Genomic DNA, 22,116 nt, shown 5'->3' with positions numbered 1-22,116 from the left:
GTATTTCTGTCAAAGACGTTTTGGGAATAATAATGTAAAATGGTGAATTTCAAAGTGAATGGAGACGGCAGTGGTGCCAACAGACCCTAAAATGGCTGCCCTTCTTTAGCACTAGAAATAAGCTTTGGTTTGCCTTGCAACACCCACCCCCTGTGGAACAGAGCGCCAAAGAAATGGCCAAGATATCTGGTGCATTCCAGGTATTTTTGCACCTTTGCTATTAAGCTCCCATTAAACAAGAAGGAAATGGGGGCACTAATCTACGGATTAAAAGGTGAGTGGAGGCTAGAATCAATACCAATTGGCAGGGATACTGAAGAAAGCACCCAGAGCAGGGTTCTGACATTTACTCTAAAGAGGGTCATCAAAGCGATATGGAGGGGTTTGCAAGAGAAAACTTGTGTCCAAGAGGCAAGAGTGCAGGTACTGCAGGGCAAGGACATATTGGAGGAGGTCAAAAATACACTCTCAAGCAGGAACTGGGGTATCTGATTTGCCAAAATGCATAGTAAAAAGAGAGGTCAGAAGAGTCCTTTTACATAGATTACAAAGATGAGAGGAAAGAACCCAGACCTCCAGGAAAGAATATCTTCTATCAGATCCTGAAGCACCATCCCAGTAAAGGTCACATATATCCCAATGTGCAACCGCTGCACAAACAGTAAGATTAAAAAATGAGATTTACAGATTATCCAACAGGTGTTACTAGGGGTTCCCTACATTCCCAATTTGCGCAGATATTACACATAGCTAGTAACAGGTATGGACAGTCTCCATATGCCCAGTAAAGGAAACTACCAGCTTCTTCATGCAAACTAAACAGTATGAATAGTTTACACCTGTCCATATTCAGTCATATCCAGAAGCCCAGCAATACATATGGTATTCTCCACATGATCTGCAGCTGGTATGTGTTGTCATTGCATGCCCAAAAACTGCTTTGACCAGCGTGCATATGCCCAGTAGCACATATAACTAGCCTCCACTTGCTGAGTAAACGGTTTAGCTAATCTTTACATGTATGGGAGAATCTATAAGCATAACATAGCAATAGTCAGTGGACCCACAGGCTTTATGGGCCAGTAACAACCCAGCATTCAAGTAATAAACCTAAAAAAAGTGAAGGCCTTAACACCAGGACATGGTGTCATTACTGGCCCCTGAAGCCTGTGCACCCAGTGGTTATTGCTATTAGCACCCCATATTTAAAAACTGGGGTGCTGGTAGCAATGCATTTATTTTGAAAGTATGGGTCACACGCTCCCCACAACCGATTCTTCAAGCAAGCACCCAACATCACTGCCATGGAAATCGACGACGTCCATTTACATGGTAGCCCGGGAAGATCTGAGGAGTGGCGTGATGGTGGTGCGAAACTGACAGGTAAGTGGGAGTAGAGGGAGAAGTGGGCAGAAGACGGGTAGAGGAGAGTATGTGAGGAGTGGATAGGAAGACGATAGTGCGGGCGTGACCAATGTGCATTTTGTTCTGAACCGGATCTAGGGTCATTAGATTAAGCCCAGGTATGAAGCTACCTGATCTGCTGCTGCATCCACCCTGAGGGTGACTAATAGTTAATGCTGTGTTTTATGATCATTGCAGACACATCCAATTTTATATCACACATCAGTCAGCTCCTGTGAGCCAGCTCAGCTGTGAAGGTGATGTGTATTCCGGCCAGAGAGGCTGATCCTGCCAAAGTGATAGAACAGAAACCTGAATGGCCATGCCTCCCTATAAATCTCTTTGTGAGGGTGGGTTATGCCCTCATCCAGAGACAGCAACACACCAGGAAACTGTCCTGAGACCAGGCCTCAAAGAAGCACACCCATTCAAAGGGAGCAGCCTCACACCAGGGTGCTGCATTTCTAAAGGCCTTTGATCCTAGTGAGAATGGAAGGAGGCAGGGTTAGAGTAGACAGGGGAGCTCTGTACATTTGGAGAAGACTTCCACCATCTTGTTTCTCTTTGCCTCTTTCTCTCCTTGCTGTCCGCTCCACTTCCGCATGAGGAAAGCACTTTGGCTGTAATGTGCGAAGGTCGAATTCCACTTCTTTGAAGAACAGGGATAAGACCACTAAGGCATGCTAGCTTTAGTCAAATCTCCTGTGAGCGTTTAGCTTTAAGGGAAAGGGTCTAACACCACTTCCTTAGATCATCTTTCAGTCATTGTTTGGACTCCAACCTTTAAAGAAGGTTTAATTTGGACACAGCTGGGAGACCAGCCTTTGCAGTGTCCTCCAGTTGTGAGATGAAGGCAGGTGTTAGAATGCAGATGTGAGCTGTGTCTCCTAATCATTCCTATGGACCATCTGTAGTGAACCCGCTGCAAGAACCAGACCTGCCTCTCTGCCAGCCACAGTGGCACCCAAGATCTCACTGTGTTGAAGGACCCCTGCTGGTGTGTGCCAGTCTCTTACATGTTTGGGAGCCTGAGAAGAAGGACCCACCTGGTCCCTGAGTACCTGGAGAAGGACTCACAGCAACCTGAGAAGTGACCTGCTGCTGGAGAAGGACCCGCCTCTCTGCCAATCACAGCAGTACCCCGGACCTGACCAGGTTGAAGCACCCCTGCAGTTGTGTGGCAGCCGCTGCCGATTTGGGAGCATGAGTGAAGGACTCATCTTGTCCCTGAGCTCATGGTTTGGGACTCACAGCACCCCAAGAGCTAGGACAGTCAGGATCCTACTGTTTATGCCATTGAGCTGCTTGAGATGTTTTCAAGAAACATTCAACACATTCGAACCACCAGGAAGCTCTGTTGATGCCCTTTGCACTCTCCCAATCTTTGAATTGCTCGCCAAGTGCAAAGGGGTCTAGTTTGGGGCTGTCGGAACACCTAGAGCCACAAAAGTTACTATTGACTGCTAACTGGTATCCTGGTGCATTCTTGAGCCCTAGAGACTGGTAGGTCACCCATACCCCTTTTTCAACCTCAAGAAATATAATTTCTGAACATTGTAGTATTTAATGTCCTTTTATCTCCCTGTCTCATCAACCAGAGTGCTGCATCTATTCTACCTTTGCATATTCGGGTTTCCTTCTACAGTAGTGGGTTTTTACAGGGTTTTCTAGTTAGTTTTTATTGTACATGGTGTGCTTCATTAAAATATATATTTGTATTGAGCCTTGATTGGACATTTCTTTATTTTTGAATGTTATACTTGACAGTTGTGGTTGCTGCAGAACCACATTTGCACCCCTCTTGAGAGCATAGCCTTCCCTTGGCCCACATTACCACAAAATGAAAAGGAGGAATATCTCTTAACTGTGGTGGTCTTGCCTTTATGATTGTGTTGGTTCTGGGTTTGTAGAAGTGAGAAGGCTGAGTGGGCGGTTTGGCCTCTGCTCATCCTTGCACTCCTGCTGGGCAGACGTTAATTTGTCACATTGGTGAAAGTGGTTGGGATTTGGAACAGACTGTGCCAACAGCCTAGTCAGCCAAAATAAGAGTGTACATTTAACATTAATTTCACTGCTAAAGCATTTTTTAATTGCTACAATGTGGCTCACGGTGTGTATAGTGCACTGCCTGGAAACATGTTGGCTGCACCTACTCTGTGAGAGATTGGGTCTCACACATGGCAGTAAGGTTAGGAAGACTGAACTGCTATTTAACCTCAGAATATTGTTAGATGATGGGGAATTTCATTTGTGTGCAAAATTCACCTGACATCCAGTGGGGAAGACCGTTTCTCAGGTGGTGGCATCCAAGGACAGCAGCTTGGGTGCAACATCCCCAAGGTCATAGTCTAACCATCTCAGGTGGGGAGTAAACCTTTTGAGGTGTGTACACATCATCCCTTAGAGTCCCGGTCTGGATGGGCCAGACGTAACAAAATGGACACAACTCAGGTCTCTTCTAATTTGGATGCATGTGAGAACACCCGTGAAAAGTGTGAAATGCAGTTACACAAGCATTTAGGGAATGTGAGTGACACAAAGCCTATGGAGCCAAAGAAAGAACATGAACACTTGAGTCCAAAAAAGGACAAGGTGTGTGCACCCAAATCAGAGGCACTTGATTATGATAAACACAAGACGGGAAAATACAGAGATTCTGATCATCCTTCCAAGAAAGGTGCCCAAAAATCCAAAGGGAGAACCAAGACCTGTGGTAGTTCACCTCCCACCAGAACACAGAGTGTGGAGACCTCTAGCACTGAGGCCATCACACCCTCCACAAACATGGGTTGTTTCCAGTGTGAAGATATGATGCATAGGAAGGCGGGGTCCTGCCTGAATGGGGAAACCCAAACAGGTTTTTGGGACTAATGGTCCCATTAAGCAGGAGGCTGCAGTCAGTTAGAACATCTTAACAGATGAACTCCCACTAGGCCAAGGTTCCCTCACTCTGAGTTGGAACAGTACTGGGTACTTTGAGGGTGCCCCAGGTCCCACCAAGGCTCACATATCTCTGGGTCGTGAGTCCAGAAATTTGGAAATGGCTTGCATCTTGAGTGGCACTGCTGCTAGTGTCATAGCTGTCAGGCAACTGGTGTAGGCAGGGCGGTACTCGCAAAGTCCATAGGCCAATCCTGCATGTAAAAGGGTTTGATAATCTGAAGTACTGTCTCTTGGAAATCGCAGAGCTCAGGTAGAGGAGTAAAAACTCCTTCCCCATGTTGCAGTCAAGAACTACATTCCATTAGGGTGTTTATTGGATAATAGCATCCCCAACCCAGAAATAGTGATGGCAGTCACTGGTGCAGCACCGGAAGATGCACTTGAGGGCATCAGCCCTGAGGCTTCCTCAACCATGAAACAGGTACAGGGTGGAGGTCCTGAGCCACTCCAACAAAGTGAGCAGGCATACAGTGAAAGCCCAGGATTGTTCCACACACAGATGTTTTCTCTGCGTGAGAATATGTGAGACCGGTATAACCAGTAGCTCCGAGTCCAGACCTAAAGTCCCCTGAGACTTCTTCTCTTGCAAGAGAGGGTTCAGTAGAGTACAGATGTCAACCATTTATTTTCTCACCCTAAGGATAATGATGACCCTTAGAAGGGTGGTTCTCAAACTTTTTGGCTGTGAGGTTTGTGATGAATTGCCATCTGGCAAGGGTGTGAAAGATCTGGCTTTTTTAATGTTTATTAATTAATACAATTATGTTGGTAACTCCATCTCTAAAAGGGTAATATGCTGGCTGATCAGATTACCCTTTCAAAAGCTCCACGCCAAAAGAAGTAGACTGTGAATGGGAGTTCTAGCCCAGATCCTGGTGGCAACTGTATATCCACCATAGGTGAATGATAGTTCAATACCCTTGAGAACCTATGAACAATGACCCTAGGTTGGGCTGGTTATAATTACTACCTACTGAAAAACTCCCAACTAGGGGATAATCCTACCCAATGAGGCTGCTAGTTCAAGAGTACTCATCTGGATGTTCTTGGAGACCTCTATGGCAAGAGGGGTAATCTGAAAGGTTGTGCATTGGTAGTACATGGTGCGTGCAAGGAAGGGCCAACTTCTGGGCCATCTGCCAAGGCCTAGTAAAGAAATATGATTGGACACTTACAAAAGAAAGATTGTGAGTGCTATGCAGGATGCCTTACATGGTCTGGATGACCCAGAACTGTTTGTGGATTTGAATAGAGATTGAAAATCGATGTATTACTCCCTTTTGACACTATCACCAGAGAACTCCCTCTATTTGTGTTGGATCCCCAATTCCTTTAGGTAGTGCTCCATCCACTCTTTACAGAGAATTAATAAAGGTGTTGGAACTAATTATGTGTATCATGTTCTCTGTTGTGTCCATCTTGAATCGTGGACTACTTCTATGGCAACCCTGAAGTGCTGGGTATATATAGCCAGGGCAACAAACAGAGTTGTGCTAGGTTTAGCACTGGAGTAATTAAAGGATTTCCACTAATGTTAAGGCGAGCACAATAACCAGAGTTGTGCTGGTGTTAGTTCCAGTTCTAACCCTTGTGAAAGTGTTATCACTCCACCTGTGCTGGGGCTAGAATTAACAATGCAAGTGCAGGGACCCAATTTGATCTGTCTGGACCATACTTTGGTGAATTTCCCTCAAATTAAGGGATCACCCTATGTATTACCAGTTGTCTTGCAAATATCTAAAGATAAAGCCAATTAAATATTGATAATAAATGTATACGATCCACCGGGAGGCATGCAAACCAAAATTATATTGGCTATCATTGATGAGATAATCATTCAGTGGCAAGAGACATCACCTATGGGTTATATAATAATAACTGGTGATCTAAATGTCAGAAATGTGCATCTTTCGTCCTCCCTTTCTGTCAAAGATGATTGTAATTGGTCACACTTTTGAGGATCTCATAAACTGGGCTTCCTGGCTCTGGATCCAGTACCTGGAGGATTACCATCCTATACATGGTCAAATTGAAAGATCGGGTCTCAAATAGACTACATCATAAGTGATTTAACAACAAAAGGGAGGTGTAGTCTTCTTAACATAAAATTCAATAATCTGAGCGATCATGCCACCCTAAATTGGGAGCTCTATAACAACATCCACGCACGACTAAATACATGGGATGCCAAATCGCTTCCAAATATTAGGGAACTAAATGAAGCACTGTGGTCCCAGCGTAACGATTTACAAATGGCTTTCCAAAAAGCAAATTGGGAACTAGAGTTTCTGATCAAGGCCAACAATAGCTTTTCTCGTAGACAAAATTGTGGGGAAAATAAATATTATCGCATTAAAAAGAAAACCGTTCGATCATGCAATAGTCGAGAAAAAGAAAATATATCGGAAAGCCAGCGCAGCTATCAGGAGAAATACAACTTTAAATTGGGGTGAAAAGCAAAACCATGTAAAAAATGTGGCTACTAAATATATAAATTGGCTTAAGCAACACAAGTTCTAAACTAAAAATTCAAATTGACTTCTTTTGTTCGGATGGCTGAAGTCACATGACAGCCATACATTCTGGTCTAAGTTCAATGAGTACAAGAAGGGACTGACACCATCTGAGCTAAATCCCATTCCAGAAAACAAATGGTTTGATTACATAAATGAATTATATTATGTCCATAAAGGCAAGTTATAGAGACGAGGCCGGATGGAACCATATTAAGTATGGCTAGCCTAGATGTAGAGGAAGAGCTTGTATTTAATATTATAATGAAGCTAAAGAGTGTGCGAGCACCAGGCCCTGATGACATATCAAACGTTGTTATGAAGGCACACCTTGAATTATGGGCCCGGATCTGAACTAATCTTTATAAGCGTATAGAACCACACCAGATAAATGGCGCAAATCTGTACTGGTGCCTATCTTTAAAAAGGGCGATAGATTGGATACGCACAATTATCGTCGTTTAGCCATGATGGATACTGGCCAGAAGATTTTCGCCACAATTCTCCTAACGAGACTCACACAATGGGTGAAGGAAGTAGCTGTTTCCAGACAGGCTTTAGAAAATGCCACACCACAGTTACTAACATGTGTGTAGTGCAGTACCTAATAGCTGAAACTGTGAACGAAAACAGGCCTGACCTGTATTGTTGCTTTACAGACTTTAGTAAAGCCTTTGACCTTGTCCCACAAGATTTGCTTTGGAATAAGCGTTAAGCCTGGGGATGAGACAAACATTTATTATACTACATTCAGCAGTTGTATACAAATACATCTATTTCAGTTCGTTTAAATCGTGCAGGACAATGTACTAAATATCAAGTAACAAATTGTGGGCTAAAGGGTGTGTTTTAGCCCCGATCTTGTACAACTTGTATACTGCAGATTTAAAGCAGGCCTTTTGCTCAATCCGACATTTTCCCCAAAAAAGAAATGGCTGCGGATACATGGCTCTCGTACACTGATGACATAATAATATTAGATCTTACTCAAATTGGTTTACATCGATCGATGAGCGCGTTAGGCGAATATGCTGGTAAAAACGCCATCGACATAGCCAAGTCAAAAACTATGTACCTGGATGAAAGATTAGGTTAAAAAGTAACTATGTGTGGCATATAAAAATCGTTCCCCTGGAAAAGGTTGTGGAATACACATATCTGGGCTTTCCTGTAAGAACAAATCACAGATCCACATATTATGGTGACAAGGTCTAAAACATGGAAAAAATGGCTGACAATAAAGCACTACATAGTACATTGTGGGGGTGACAATATCAAGGGTCTGCTCGAGATCTACCGTTCAAGCATGGTACCAGACATCTTATATGGTCTGGCGGTCCTAGAATGCAGGCAAGTTTGCTGGTTGGAGCTATCTGAAGGTAAACTATTGTGTTCTGTGATAAATGTCCCAAATTGTGTACCGGTGGAGGCATTGAGATTAGAATACTAGAAAACTGTGACACATACTGATGCATGTTATCATACAAATGTTCTCAGAGGGAAGTGCTGTCAGATAACCAACCCAGGCTTGTCTTCTTGCAGGCTAGGAAGGTCAGACCAGGCCTGGCAGATCCGCCCCCATTCAGCTTGTAAACCGATATCAAAAGCTGTCAGGGCAGACTCTTCACACTGCTATGGTCACCTCTCGTTGCAGTCTCACTGCCCGCTGAGGCCCCAAATTTCCACAGAGATCATCATCCTCCATTCTTTCTGGCACTGGCAACAAATGGCAAGACCTGATGTTAGAGGGCAGTTAAAGCTGGAGAAGGATAGGTCAAGCTAACATAATGGAAACAGGCCATGATGTGGGTTCCAAACTGGAAATATGTGTAACATGGCATATTGCAAACTAGCAAGAATGTGCTAAGTGTCTATGCTGGAAATCTATCCTAATGTACCAACTGGCAATGATGTGATAAGTGGGCATGAGGGAATTTGAGAATGATGCACTGCCAGTGGCGTGTCATGTTTCTTTGCTGATAGCCAGCAATGTTGTGCAGACTAGGATTCATGAAACTGCTGATGATGTGTTAGTTGCGTTCAAATAAATGCGTATTAAAAATGCTAGGAGTAATATATATGCATCAAAGTGTTTGGTGCCTTGTGCTATTGACATTTGGACTAGCATGGAATTTGCTCTAGAATTGTGAGCATTTATATTTTGAACTATGGATCTGGAAAGTTAGGGGACAATTGTACCTTTCATGCAGAAAAGTGTAGGTGAAATAACATTGTCCATTGAATAGATTTCAGAATGCCTGCGCATCTTGAAGTAATATCTGCAGAGTGGAACAAAGGTACTCCCTAAGGCCAATCTATACATTAAGAACTTAAACTCATGACTTTTGTATCAAAGCAACTTGGGAACTCAGTCTACCAACCGTGGGCCTTCTGCTTACACACATCGGGAATTTGTAAACCAGCTTTCATGCAAAATAACCATGAAATGATTTTGTTTGCTTTTGGCACCAATGCTTAGACAACCGTCTCAGGTCAAATAGAAAAATATTCTTGTGCAAACTCACCAGCATTTGCGTTGCAGAAATGCATCTGTGGGTGACTTGGAAAACATGAACAAGCCTCAGCAGGGGAGTAGCCCCCCAGGAATAGCACAGATGCCATGACGGATATCAAAATCCTGATGTCCATTGTATTCCGCAAGGCAAGTGGTGGTAGCTTTGCTGTGGCTGCCCGTCTGTTGGAGAGAAGAAGGAAGTGGTTAAATAGAGCTGAAATAGTCATGCACATGTCTGCATACTGAAGCACTACAACAAACTGTACCAGACCAAGGGAACTCTTATGTAGGTTTGCCACTGGAACCCACATTTGCTGGGCTGTCACAAAGGGGTTTTCCGATGGCCTCATGGCTGGTCCACTGATTTAAGCCTCACCAGGTGAAATGCCATCTTGGTAGTGCCAGGTTTTATGTTTTTGGAACGAAAAGGGGGACCCCGCAACCTCTCTTCTGATGGGCTTACATTAGAGCCATGTGCATTGACTATACTCCTATCTTCACTGCCATCCATAGAGGCTAATAATAGCTGTAGGCATGCTGACTATAATCTGCACTGGCTGCTGACTGAGGCGTATGATAGTTGCTCACTCACTGGGTCAGACGCTTCTCCAAGCAGAGAGTTGGGGCCAGATCATCTCCTCGGCTGGGGCCTCCCTCTGGAACAGCCTCCCTGCCACTCTCAAACTTTAGCAGAACCGCCTGTGCTTCTGGAAGCAACTCAAGACCTTCCTTTTCTCTTCCACTTTCTCTCTTCCTCTCCCCTGCTGATACACCTGACTTCCCCGCGCACTGGTCACCTGGTCACCCTCTGAACTTGGGTCCAGGCCCCTGCATGTCCAGCTGTCCTTGCACTGCCTCTGGGCTCCCCAGCACTTAAGGGTCTGTATCTGCAACCCTACAGTCCCTTCTCTCTGCACTTACAAGCCACCCGCTGGCTGCACTTGTGAGTTAACTGCACTTCCCACTTCGCCTCCCCCTGGCACTTCTCCCCTTCCCTCTTCCCTGTACTTGCACAATCTGAATAACACAAGGCCTAGTAAGATCGTTATTTTGTCCTCCCTTGTTTCCCCCTCCTTGTCTTGTCATGCCTAGAAACACTTGTGTACAGGTGCGTGATAAATGCCACATCATATCATATCATATCATATCATTGGACAACGGAAGCACAAACCCCAGGGCTTTCCACAAAATAGTTCTGCATGAAATGGTCACTGCCCCAACCCCTTTGACACTCCACACAGCTGCTCTTACGGTGGTTAAGGACCCTGCTACCTCTTGAGATCAAGCCCAGCAGACATGAATAGAGGGAACCATTGGCAGTATCCAACCAAGGAGATCAGCATGACACCAAATACTGACCAAACTCCAGAGGGTAGTGTCTCATAATTGCCACACTACAACTGCCTTTGACCTTCCCTGTTACTCCATGTTGCTGGGAAGAGACATATGCAGCTAGCCCTATGATGTGCTGCACAGAGCCCAACTGTTCACACCAGGTATTCCTTATAAGGGGTTGTCTCATCCCAAGAGAATCTTGTCTTAATGTGTGGAGGAAATGAGAATAATCTTACGGAGTATACAGCACCAGGAGCATATGTCAGACACATTTCAGAGTCTGCAATAAGAGCCTCTAGGTGACTGTTGGCATCTAGCATGGTATCCTGGGGCTCGAAATGTGCAGATCCTCCCTAGGAAAATCATCAACCTGCAAAACCTGGAGCTGAGGGTCAGAGAACAGAGTTAGAGTAGCATTTGATAATGCTGTAAAACGCCGCATATTTATCTTTCCACTGTGGGCTTGTCATAAGAACCCAATCCTGCCACTCATCATCTGTCTCCTTGCCTTGTTCCTCCAGTGCCATTCTTATGTCAAGAGCTGAGCTGCTATTGCCACTCCACTGAACCACTAACTTGATCACTATTTCCAATGCTGATTTGCTGTGTATCCCCAAAAGTTGGATGAAGCCCCACCCCATACCTTCTCCAGACCTTCTTCTGCTCAAATCTATGCCATTTTCAGGACTGGCTCAATTAATCAAAATGCTGGAGGAGTTCCACTTTATTTTCCAGGATACTGTAAATATTCAAGTCCAACATCCTAGTAGTTTGCGCAAGTATAGGATAAGAAATCGTCTTTAGACAGGTATCAGACCCCTGGTAGGGTCGTAGGTGTCACATGTTTTTCAGCATGGGACATTGTGAAAAGCACACATGCAGATAGAAAAACACACACGCAACAAAGCATCTCTCTATTCTTTTCACAGCACATATTATTAAATAAAGGTGGATAGTTTAGATTTATTTGGATTGTGTAGATTGGGCTTTAGCGGGTGTAGTTGTTAGTAGTTGTATTGAGCAAGAGGTCTGTCATGTTAAAATACACCATTGCTAAAGGCTGCAGATTGTGCTAGGCCGCATTGTTGAGCTATGGACATTTGGTTGAATTTTGCTTTGCTGATGGCCAGTAAACTCTAAGTAGCCAAAGCCAGGATGGAAGGAGGTACCAAACAGTGTTCAGCTAATTATTGCAATGGAGGAAATGCCTTGGTGGCCTGAAATGGGGCTCGAGACAGCAGGTGCCTTCCCAGACAATAGCCACATGGATACATAATGATTGTGAAGGACACAGTGAGACACACAAGAAAGCCCACACAGTAGCATTGCCAAATTGAAGAATTAGGATGTTAGTACAGCGCCCCCACTGTGAGGAGAAAACTTGGCCCGGAGGTAAAAGTTTCATGTTGAAACGGATAAATAGATGAAATTTAATTCCGGGGGCAGGGTTGCCCACGTTGTTTTTTCATACATCTATTTCACTGTGAGCAGATCATTAGAAGGTCAGATCCTGAGTTGCCAGCATGTCTCCAGACAGGAGTGGCAGGTGCAAGGGGAGGAAGGCCAAAGGGCCAATCATGGGTAAGGGATTGTGTTTTTCCAGAAGATACAACAAAGTTTTGACCTCACTGGTTTCCATTCACAGGGCTGGATTGACCCACTGGGACACCGGGACTTTACCCGGTAGGCCTAGGGGCATAGAGCCTCTTTGGTTCTTTTGAGCGGAAGGATATATAGAATTATGATGAGAACGAAATAAGCATCAGCCAGGGTGGTTAGCATCACACTGGCTGCAGTGTGCACATTCCTTTTCTGCCCGCCTGTGGTGGAACTGCACATGCCCGACTGCAGCCCTACTGTGTGTGTACTCGCATCACACATGGCACATGTCACGGTTCAGGAGCCAGCAGGCTGCTGCCGCCGCCCAGAGTGCTTGCTCCTCTTTGCCTGCGACGACGACGAATGACTAGCGGTGGCGAGGTGAGAAGCATGGCTGTATTTTCAGGTGCGTGCGGAATGCAGATTATATTGCTTTAATGGGCAGCCTGGCAGAAGGCAGCAGGGTGTTACTTAAGAGCAAGTAGGCGCACTGCGTGCATCAAGGCGCTGCTGGTTAGTGCTGGTTTGTGTAGTGAGTGGTCCAGGTACGCTGTCATTTCACTTTTATTGTTTGCTTAACTTCATTACTGGACTTGGAACTATGGATTATTCAAGTGCAGCATACAACCTATGTTATAAAAACATCCTATCTGAATATCTGAATATGGGCCTGCTCTTACCCCTTTTGAAGCCACTTCCCATCATGTGGTTGTGCCTAATGACACGATATGTAAGCGGATTTACCTAGTGTGGCCGTTTCATCACAATATATATACCTCAATGTGGTCCACCATATATTCACTGATGATCTGGCTGTTCCGCCATAGTGTGATTCATAGTCTGATTCTAATGTTTTACCATTTCCACCAACTTCTGTTGATATAGGGCCTCATTACGACTCAGGCGCTGGACCTTGGTGCTATTAGCACCATGGACCATGCCGGAGTCCGGCATGGTGGATGGCGGAATTAGCGCCACATTCCAAGGTGTGTGGTGGCGCTAATTCCGCCATCCACCATTGCCCCTTCACCATTGCCATGTTGCCCCATAGGGCTCCATGTTAATGGTGAAGGCGCTAAGTACGGTGCCGCAAATTGCGGCACCGTACTTAGCACCAAGGTCCCTTTGCGGGTCCCGTACTTAACGCCTGGAAACACCAGGCGTTAATGTCGGGTCCCGCAAAGGGACCTCGTAATTAGGCGCTAAGTGTTTAACGGCGCCGCAGCCTTTTACGGCGCCGTTAAACACTTAGCGCCTGGGTCCTAATGAGGCCCATAGACTCTAATGCTCTCATCATTGATCATATGCCTAGGTTGATACTGGAGACCTATGCCCAAAGGTTATTAATACTAGTCAGTCGTCAATCATATTACTAATGTTATGAATGCCGTGCTCGAGAAGAGAAGCCCCTTGTTGAGCTGTCTCCCAATGCAGAGCACGCTCAGCTCTTCCCTCTACTGTGAATATAAGTCGTTACAGCAAGAGACATGGGTAGCATGATATGAACGGGCCCTTGCATAGTCTTAGGTGGTGCACACACAACACAATGCAGACACATAGTTATCTTTATTACCTTGAAAAGGTACAGCTCGAGCTGGGAACCATTTCGGATCCCAGGCCTGGGGACACCAACTCTAGCAAATCACAGCTCAGGGCCATAGGGGTGGGTAGCAACGGGCAACAACTAATGATCAGATCCTCACACCGCAACATTGTTTAGTGGCAACAATTTTGGGACGGGCCAGGCCTGAAACCTGATATGGGAGAGCCAGTGAACTAACATGTATAGGGGATGCTATAGGAGAACTACCACTTAACACCTGATCCCGGCCGACGTTAGGTTTTCTGGAGAGGGGCCCATGTGATGACGTTCTTATGACGTAGAATAATAACAGAACCGGTCTGCAAGCCGGAGCTTGTTGAGATGTTCCAGGATTCCTGGGTATCCTTTTACTGATCCCTGTTGGTTTTGGCTGTAATAACCCAGTTTCAACTTGCTGTCTGTCTGGGATTGTGTTCCTTTTGGGAAAGATGTTGGGCCTTCACTGAGTTCACAAACTCCTAGCTGCCCCCGAACCTGCCTGAAAGTTAGTTCCCAACAATTTAGCAGCAGAGGGATGGTTCTTTGTGCCAGCCAGGCACAAAGCTGACCCCTTCGCTGCTGAACCTGAAAAGCTATGGGACTGTCGCGTGGATTTCGAGAACAATGGGAAATGTGTACCCATTTAGAGGCCGTCGGGAGCTGTTTGGAAATCATCCTGCCCAGAATTGGTGAGGTTTCCACGCAGACCATGACGGGGATGCGAGCGCTTGGAACCGGCAGACAATCAGCGTCAGAGTAACACGGACATTAAGTATTGATCCAGACTGACGGGCAATTGAGTGTCAGGGAGGGTGTTGAGTATTGGGAGGTATTGTTTAATACTGTTGGGTATTGTCAAGTTATTGTTTAGTGTGTTAGTAGGGACTGGAGCGGAGGTAGAAGCACCCTTTTCTATGTTTAGGTCATATTCGGTCTTAGAGGGCTTGGATGACGGAAACTTCTAAATAAAGTATTCCTGTGGGTTGGGCGTTTTAGCTCGAGTCATAGATGATAGTATTTCCGTGAGGGTTAGCAATGGAGCTAGCTTAGATTGCAGAAGGTGAATTGACTGGTTACAGAGAAAATAACATGTGTTACCACGTTCACACCAATCAGTAACCAACTCAGGAAACCTGTCCTTAAACATTGGAATATCCTGAACACTGAGACATTCAGACCTGATAAACCATGCTTTGCTTTTAAACGATCTAGGAATCTCAAAGATCGTTTTTGTTCCATACATACGAAGAACCTAATCCAGTTTCCAATTCACAAACTACTTTGTGGCATTTACCCCCTGTTACTTGTCAGTTTAGATGTGGTTCTTGCTCTGTCTGTTCTCTTACGCAAGATCTTAAAGAAATCGACCTATACTGTACCAGCTAGAAGTTCCATACTTTTGCCAATTGTAAAACCAAATGGTCCGTGTATGGTATTAAATGCACTTGCGGACTCATTTACATTGGTAAGTGCAAACAAGAAATTCGCCAAAAAATCTGCAAACATTGCTCATGCTTAAAGAACGCAATTGAAGACAAACCAATGGTGGCTCACTTCAAAGCCAAAAAACATAAACACACCGATTTATTTTGGTTTGTTTACAAACAGTGAAGAACCCCTTCTGTAGTGGCGATCGCGACTTACAGTTGAGGAAACTCGAGAGCAAAAATTGATATATTGCTTAGAGGGTCTAAATGTTTCTATCGAATGGAACCTTTTCTTTCATTAATGTTTCCATCAACCTTTCCTTATTTGCTATGTGCTTTATTTGCCAGACACAATTTGGACTGTGTGTTCAGCCCAGGGGAGTTGCTAGGTCTGAAAAATACCTGGGGCTAGGCTGATGTTGGAACTGACGGGACTGGGGGCTAGCTAACCGTTTGGTTGTAGCTCCTGAGATTCTATCCGAGGCTACAACAAAAAGATCAGGGGCTATAGCCCTCTTAGCCCCCCCCTAGCAACGCCTCTGGTTCAGCCGCCGAGTTCTATCCAACACCATCGCTTTTTCATCAATACGTCACATCAATACCTCATCTTTTTAGCTTGTCAGTAAGCAAGCGATTTCCTGTACAATTGCACTTATTCATTAGGCCCCTTTTCATCAAGATGCTTTTTATAACTGTGTTGCATCTCCGGACTCTTCAATCTAACTGAGGAGAAACAACAGATTACAGTCAGGCTCAGAATATGTAATCATCGTACCTTTGTGCAATTGTTGCATCATCCCGTTGTGTTGTTGGTACTGTACCACCTTCTACTATGTGACCTCACTAAACAAATATGTCATTTTTGTAATTGTACACTGAGCCACAGATAAGCCTGCCTATGTTGATAATTATGCTGGATATCTGCAGTGCTAATTTGCACTAATGTATTTACAAAACTGTGCAACTATTTTGCCATTACTGAATCTTGTTAGTATGTTGCTATTGTACCCCTCGTTCTCTGAAATGTCTATAGGTATACTACTTATTTGAATAGTCTCTCTTCATGCCCATATGGCACACAGTTTAGAGCTTTACCACCCGTTGCTTATAATAAGCGATTGCTTTACTTTACCCATTTCTTGAAGACGCTAATTCTGTGCATGATTAAACTGTATTTTGCCTGTCCTTGCTCAGTACACACATAGCCGGCACCGCCTGCTCCTTTAGTTGCATTTGATTGGCTCCCTGCGATATCTCTTAACAACATAGACAATGGCCCTCATTACGACCCTGGCGGAAATCGAAAAACGATGGCGGAAATGCAATACCGCCATCGAATAGCGCTCGGTGCGATTATGACCCGTCACCGTAAAGTACGATGCCATTAGCGACACCGTAGTGAACGCCAACGCTAACTGCACCAAGTACGCGCGCGCGCGCCATGCCAAACCGCAATTAGCACCATGGCGCAAGGGTACGCGAATTCCGACCCTAGCGGACATGTACTTAACGCCATCAAGCACGGCGGAAAGTACCATTCCGCCATGGTGAGAAGTACGGCATCGCGAATCAACCGTAAACGGCCCCACTGAGTGCCTGTACACCGCTCCCTGGCCACATAGTACAACTCCCCGTAGGTGCAACGAAGTCACAATGCAACCAGTGAAATGTACAAGTCACCCATGCATGCCAACGAACAAAAGAATCACAAGAGGGGCCAATGGGAGCGGCAGGGCACAGATGGCACGAATACAGAAGCCATACCAATGGACATGACCTCAGTCTCCCACCAAGAAACGCACGCAAACACAGGCACCTGTGACCAGCAATATTCCGATAATCACATCATTCCACCAATCCACCTGGCTGACCGGCATCTGTTACACAAAACCTAATCCCCCGCCCCTGAGCATGACATCATTCAAACAGTCATATTGGCAGCCCTCACCCCTAACCTCACTGGGCTTCGTAGGCAAACGCGCCCAGCACAGTACCACGCAACTATACTCCGAAGCTGGAACACAATGCAGATCTCCTCACAATACATCGCTCCCCAAATAGGAATATGCCACATCACTTGCAAAGAAGAACGCCACACGGCCCATATCAGAATAGAAATTTAATGCACAACAAATTCACCAAGCCCATACAGCCATTAGGCCATGAACTCCAAAACACATTTCACCATTGTGGGCTGCATCCGCAATAAATGACCAGCTACTTCTTGTGTGACGCCCTGTTCCTTCATGGTACACAGGGGCTACATTCTCGTACGAAAAGGCAACATGGAAGCGCCTAGAACCGCAGGGCCGTCCCAATAGGGAGGCACTAGTCCAGCTGAAAGGCCGAAATGTTGCTCCGAGCCACTAGTACTGCGTAAGGGCATGTGGCCCATTGGCGATCGTCCCATAAGATCGTAATGCTGCTCCACTGATTAACACGAAGCAGCAGGTGTCGGGAGTAAAACCCATCTGCAGGAGAGGCATACAGATGACAGTGGCAAAAGGGGAGGAGATACCTGTCAACCAAAAGAAAAGAAAAAGAATAGAATGGCCATCAGAACTACATTCGAACAACTCACTTCAATGATCACACTAGATCCACAGCCATATGCATGCTAGCCCACTCCAAAGGATCATCACCACCCCAAAACCACTTGCGACTCATAACTATCCATATCGAGGTGAAAACACCATCACAAACGAGTGTACCTGTGCATGCGTCTGTGAAAACAGAATCCATCAGATGGGATTGGTAACGTGCATGGACACAAGTGTCTGAAGGCGCGTCGAGACAGGGAGGGCTCAACAAGGCCAGATAGACGATGGTCCCACTATGGCAGCCCTGCATCACATAGCGCAGGGGAGGCGGACAGATTCCAAGAAGCCCTGTACATGGCAAACACCGTATCAAATCATCTGTCCATGCATCCATTCATCATTCCCCCATCCCGTAATGATAACGCATGTTTCCATACTCACATAACATGTGAGAATTCCATTGAGTCTGTGCGTTATGCAGCCTGCAAAATCCACTGTGCCCCAGCCCGTAATTCCAGTGTTGTGAAGTAACATGTATTTGGGAACGTCCGGCCTCATCATCCACTTCGCTATTGCGCATCCCAAACTATTCATATCAATCATTGCATCCTCGCCATGGCCCCTGTCCCAAGGACACTGAACAATAGAACGTTATATTTGCAGTCAGACCTGTGGGCATCTCCTCGCCGCTAGCTGAAGAGCGAAAGCGCCGCCCTTCGAATTCCTCATTTGCAACATCACGTCGAAAAGGCATCTGTGGCCGCTTGAAATCACAAATTAATCCATCTAGTGCGGCTGTGTGTGAAAATGGCAACTGCCTTCACTCACAAATGGCACGCCCCGCCCGTCGGTGCACCTCGGTACAGTGATGCATGAGGGTCCACCGTTACTCGAGTACCACGTTCCACTGACCCTTCACAAGTCTGTTCGCGACTGCAAAGAATGCATGTGAAACAATGGGACCATAGCCGAATGAACATATCAACCAATGTTACACGGCCATCGGGTACTAATACATGATTGTAATAGCAAGATGCCATTCCTCGAATTGCAGCGTTGTGTGCGGGACGTGCTCGGCCAAAGGGGAGAGCAGCTTGCACAGGTGGAATGAATCACCACAGGTGGAGGCCATACAGCCTGAAAACACATAAATTGCACACCCAGTCTCCTCCCACAACCACACCCACTCCGAAATGCTACCGGCAGGACTCGCGATGTTGGCCCTGGGGGACCTGATAGCACTGCAAGTACTCCAACTTCAAGAAGAAGACGAACACCAACTACAACCGGCCGCACGGCGGAGACGCAGAAGGAGGAGGAGGCCAAGGCAGGGCCAGCAAGGGCCGCCAGCACAGCCACTACCACCACGTAGGCAGCCCGCAATCCCACGCCTCCGAGCACATCCGTTCAACCTCACTGATGTGCAGATCCGCACCCTCTACCGTTTGGACCGGGACACCATAACCGCCATTGTGGACATGACACAGGCTGACCTTGTCAGCATGATAGATAGCCCAACCGCCATCCCACCCCTACTGAAGGTGGTGTCTGTACTCCACTTCCTGGCCACAGGCACCTACCAGCACACAGTCGGACAGTTGCATGGCATTTCTCAGCCACTGTTCTCACGGACACTATTGCAAGTGCTCGATGCCCTCCTGCAGCACGCAGACGACTACATCTCACTACCACGCTCGGAGCAGGAAATTACCAACACAAAAGTGGGATTGCATGCACTTGGCGGCATACCGGGTTGCATTGGTGCCATCGACTGCACCCATGTGGAATTGGTCGTCCCACATGCCATGGAGGCCCAGTACCGCAACCGAAAACAATTTCATTCTCTGAATGTACAAATGGTGTGTGACTCCAACAGGATCATTACACATTGTTGTGCCCGATTCCCTGGATCAACCCATGATTCTATGGTTCTGAGGAACTCAACAATACCACGCTACATGGAGCGACACGCAGGGTACAGATCCTGGCTACTCGGTGAGTCTCATTTCATGCATGATGATGTGGGGTATGTGATGCGGCAATGACCTGGCAGGAAGGGGGGGGGGGTGCGTACGTAGCAATGGCATTCCACATAATTTGTTTATCGTCCACATACAGGTGATGCCGGATATCCACTGAAGAGATGGCTCCTCACACCAGTCCGGAACCCACGGGACCAGCATGAGGAGGACTACAACCATGCCCACTCACGTACCCGTGTAGTCATTGAACAGGCATTCGGCCTACTGAAGACCCGTTTCCGGTGCCTCGGCAGGTCTGGCGGGGCACTCCTGTACCGCCATGAGAAGGTTGCAAAGATGGTGATGGCATGTGTCATGCTCCACAACATGTGCGTACGTAGAAATGTGCCCATGCCCCCTGACGCAGAACTGCAAGCACCTGAAGATGGTCATGATGAGGGTGGGGATGTGGCAGCACCTCAAGGAGTCTGCGAGGCACAGGAGGGCCGTGAAATTCGTCAGCATCTCATAGATGCATGCTTCTAGCACTCACGCCTGGTGGCTGATACATGGACACGGGACTCGTGGCACTGTGTGTGTCTGGTACATGCACAATATGGACTGTACGCCTATGATGGCCTAGTACACAAAGATCATTGTCCACACATCTCATTGTTTGATCGTGCATTGTTTATGGCATATGTGATATCATGTTGAACACCCTATCGACCCGCCACCCAAGTGAGCCCAACACACCCCCTCCACCCTCCTACCTCCCCCCCGAACACCAGTGTCCAAAGATGCTCATTGTCAGTGGGCAGTCGCTATTGCAAGCCCCCTCTGCGGGTATCAGGGGCACCCCTGCCTGTGGAGCGCAGGTTCCTCCCAGATCTACGTTGGGGGCTGCCCTGGACGGAACTTGCAACGGATGATGTCTCTGCCTGCTCACGTCCATGCATGTCCCTAAGGGTTTGTGAGAGCTCAGTGAGCACACGGCGCACTGCGGCAAGTTCGGCACATACGTCTTTGGACGTCGCATGCAGTTCCCCCCTCAGGCTCTCGGTGCTACTCTCCATTTGTGCCCTAAGTGTCTCAGTTGATGTTTCTATGTCTGTCTTAGTGCCCCCACATCCATCGGCATGGTCCTTGAGGAGCGTGGCCAGTTGCTGCTGTTGCACGATTAACTGGTCGAGGGACTGTTGCCTGTGCTGTGCCATGGCCATTTGCGGTGGTGTCACAGAGGGGCTGTTCGCCTCATGTTGCCCTGCCACAGGGCTTGTGGGGGATGGCCAGTCGTCGTCTTGTGGGTGCCCCTGCGTGGTATCCTCATGGTGTACGGGATGGAACAGACAGGAGGATTGGGACAGGTCAGGGATGGATCTGACTTCGACATCCCCGTCTTCTGTGTCGGAGCATGCTGCCATTAATGGGGTGTCACCTATGGTGCTGCTGCCACCAGAGGCAGTACCTTCTGTGGCATCCATTGGGGGGACCTGTGGTGGTGCTGTTGTGGGCATGCTGGCTGCTGGGGTGCCTGTTGATGTTCCCTCCTGTGTGCTGCCACTTGATATGTGCTGCTGCCGTGTCTTGATGCGTGCAGCTGAGGTGGAGGGTCTTTGGCCGTCGGTCTTGGCCCTCTTTGCAGGTGTCCTGGTAGGGGTGTCCTGGAGCTCGTCGTTTGGATCGGACCCTGTGGTGGAGTAAAGGAGGGCGAGCGTTATTAATGGGTCTGTGGGAATTGGAATGGCAATGTATCACATGCATTGGGGTGGTACCTGAGGATGATTTGGGTCGGGGCCTTGGAGGTGCTTTCATTTGTGTGTGGAGTGAGGGTGCAGTTGTTTGGCAGCCTGCAGTTAGGGTGTGCCTGCTGCACGTGTAGTGGGTGTTTTAGGGGTTTTTAATTATTTATGTATTTATTGTGAGTTTTAAAGTGCGCTTGTTTGGCAGCCTGCAGTTAGGGTGTGCCGGCTGCACGTGTAGTGGGTGTTTTAGGGGTTTTTAATTATTTATGTATTTATTGTGAGTTTTAAAGTGCGCTATCAGGCCAATGTGTGTGGACGTTCTCCTGGCCATGTGTTACTGTTGCGCTATGTGGACACATGTGATTCACATGATTGGACATTGTGGATTTGGCATGGTTTTATTTGGGACACCTACCTGATTCTCCGGATGTCTGCACTCCTTTCTCCATCCCTCCGACTCCCTCGATGCTCTCCATTCCTATGGTGGAGGCACAGATTTCTTCCCAGGGGGTCAACTTGATGGGTGATTCCGATCCTCCCCCGGTGGCTGTG

At 46.8% G+C, this 22,116-nt stretch overlaps 1 protein-coding gene across 2 annotated transcripts in view; it reads right to left on the bottom strand.

The window, feature by feature from the left end:
• LOC138569458 (metalloproteinase inhibitor 1-like) overlaps positions 1-22,116 on the bottom strand; it is a 132,228-nt gene that overhangs the window by 88,294 nt on the left and 21,818 nt on the right. For both annotated transcript variants that reach the window (XM_069647441.1, XM_069647440.1), the window contains exon 3: positions 9,386-9,555. In XM_069647441.1, coding sequence (XP_069503542.1) covers positions 9,386-9,509 — 124 coding nt within the window. In that variant the 5' untranslated portion in view covers positions 9,510-9,555. The remainder of the gene's footprint in view (positions 1-9,385; positions 9,556-22,116) is intronic.

The sequence above is a fragment of the Ambystoma mexicanum genome, chromosome 2q, assembly GCF_040938575.1.
Source record: "Ambystoma mexicanum isolate Mex_15411 chromosome 2q, UKY_AmexF1_1, whole genome shotgun sequence".
NCBI lineage: Eukaryota > Metazoa > Chordata > Amphibia > Caudata > Ambystomatidae > Ambystoma > Ambystoma mexicanum.
This window is presented reverse-complemented; position numbering and strand designations above follow the sequence as displayed.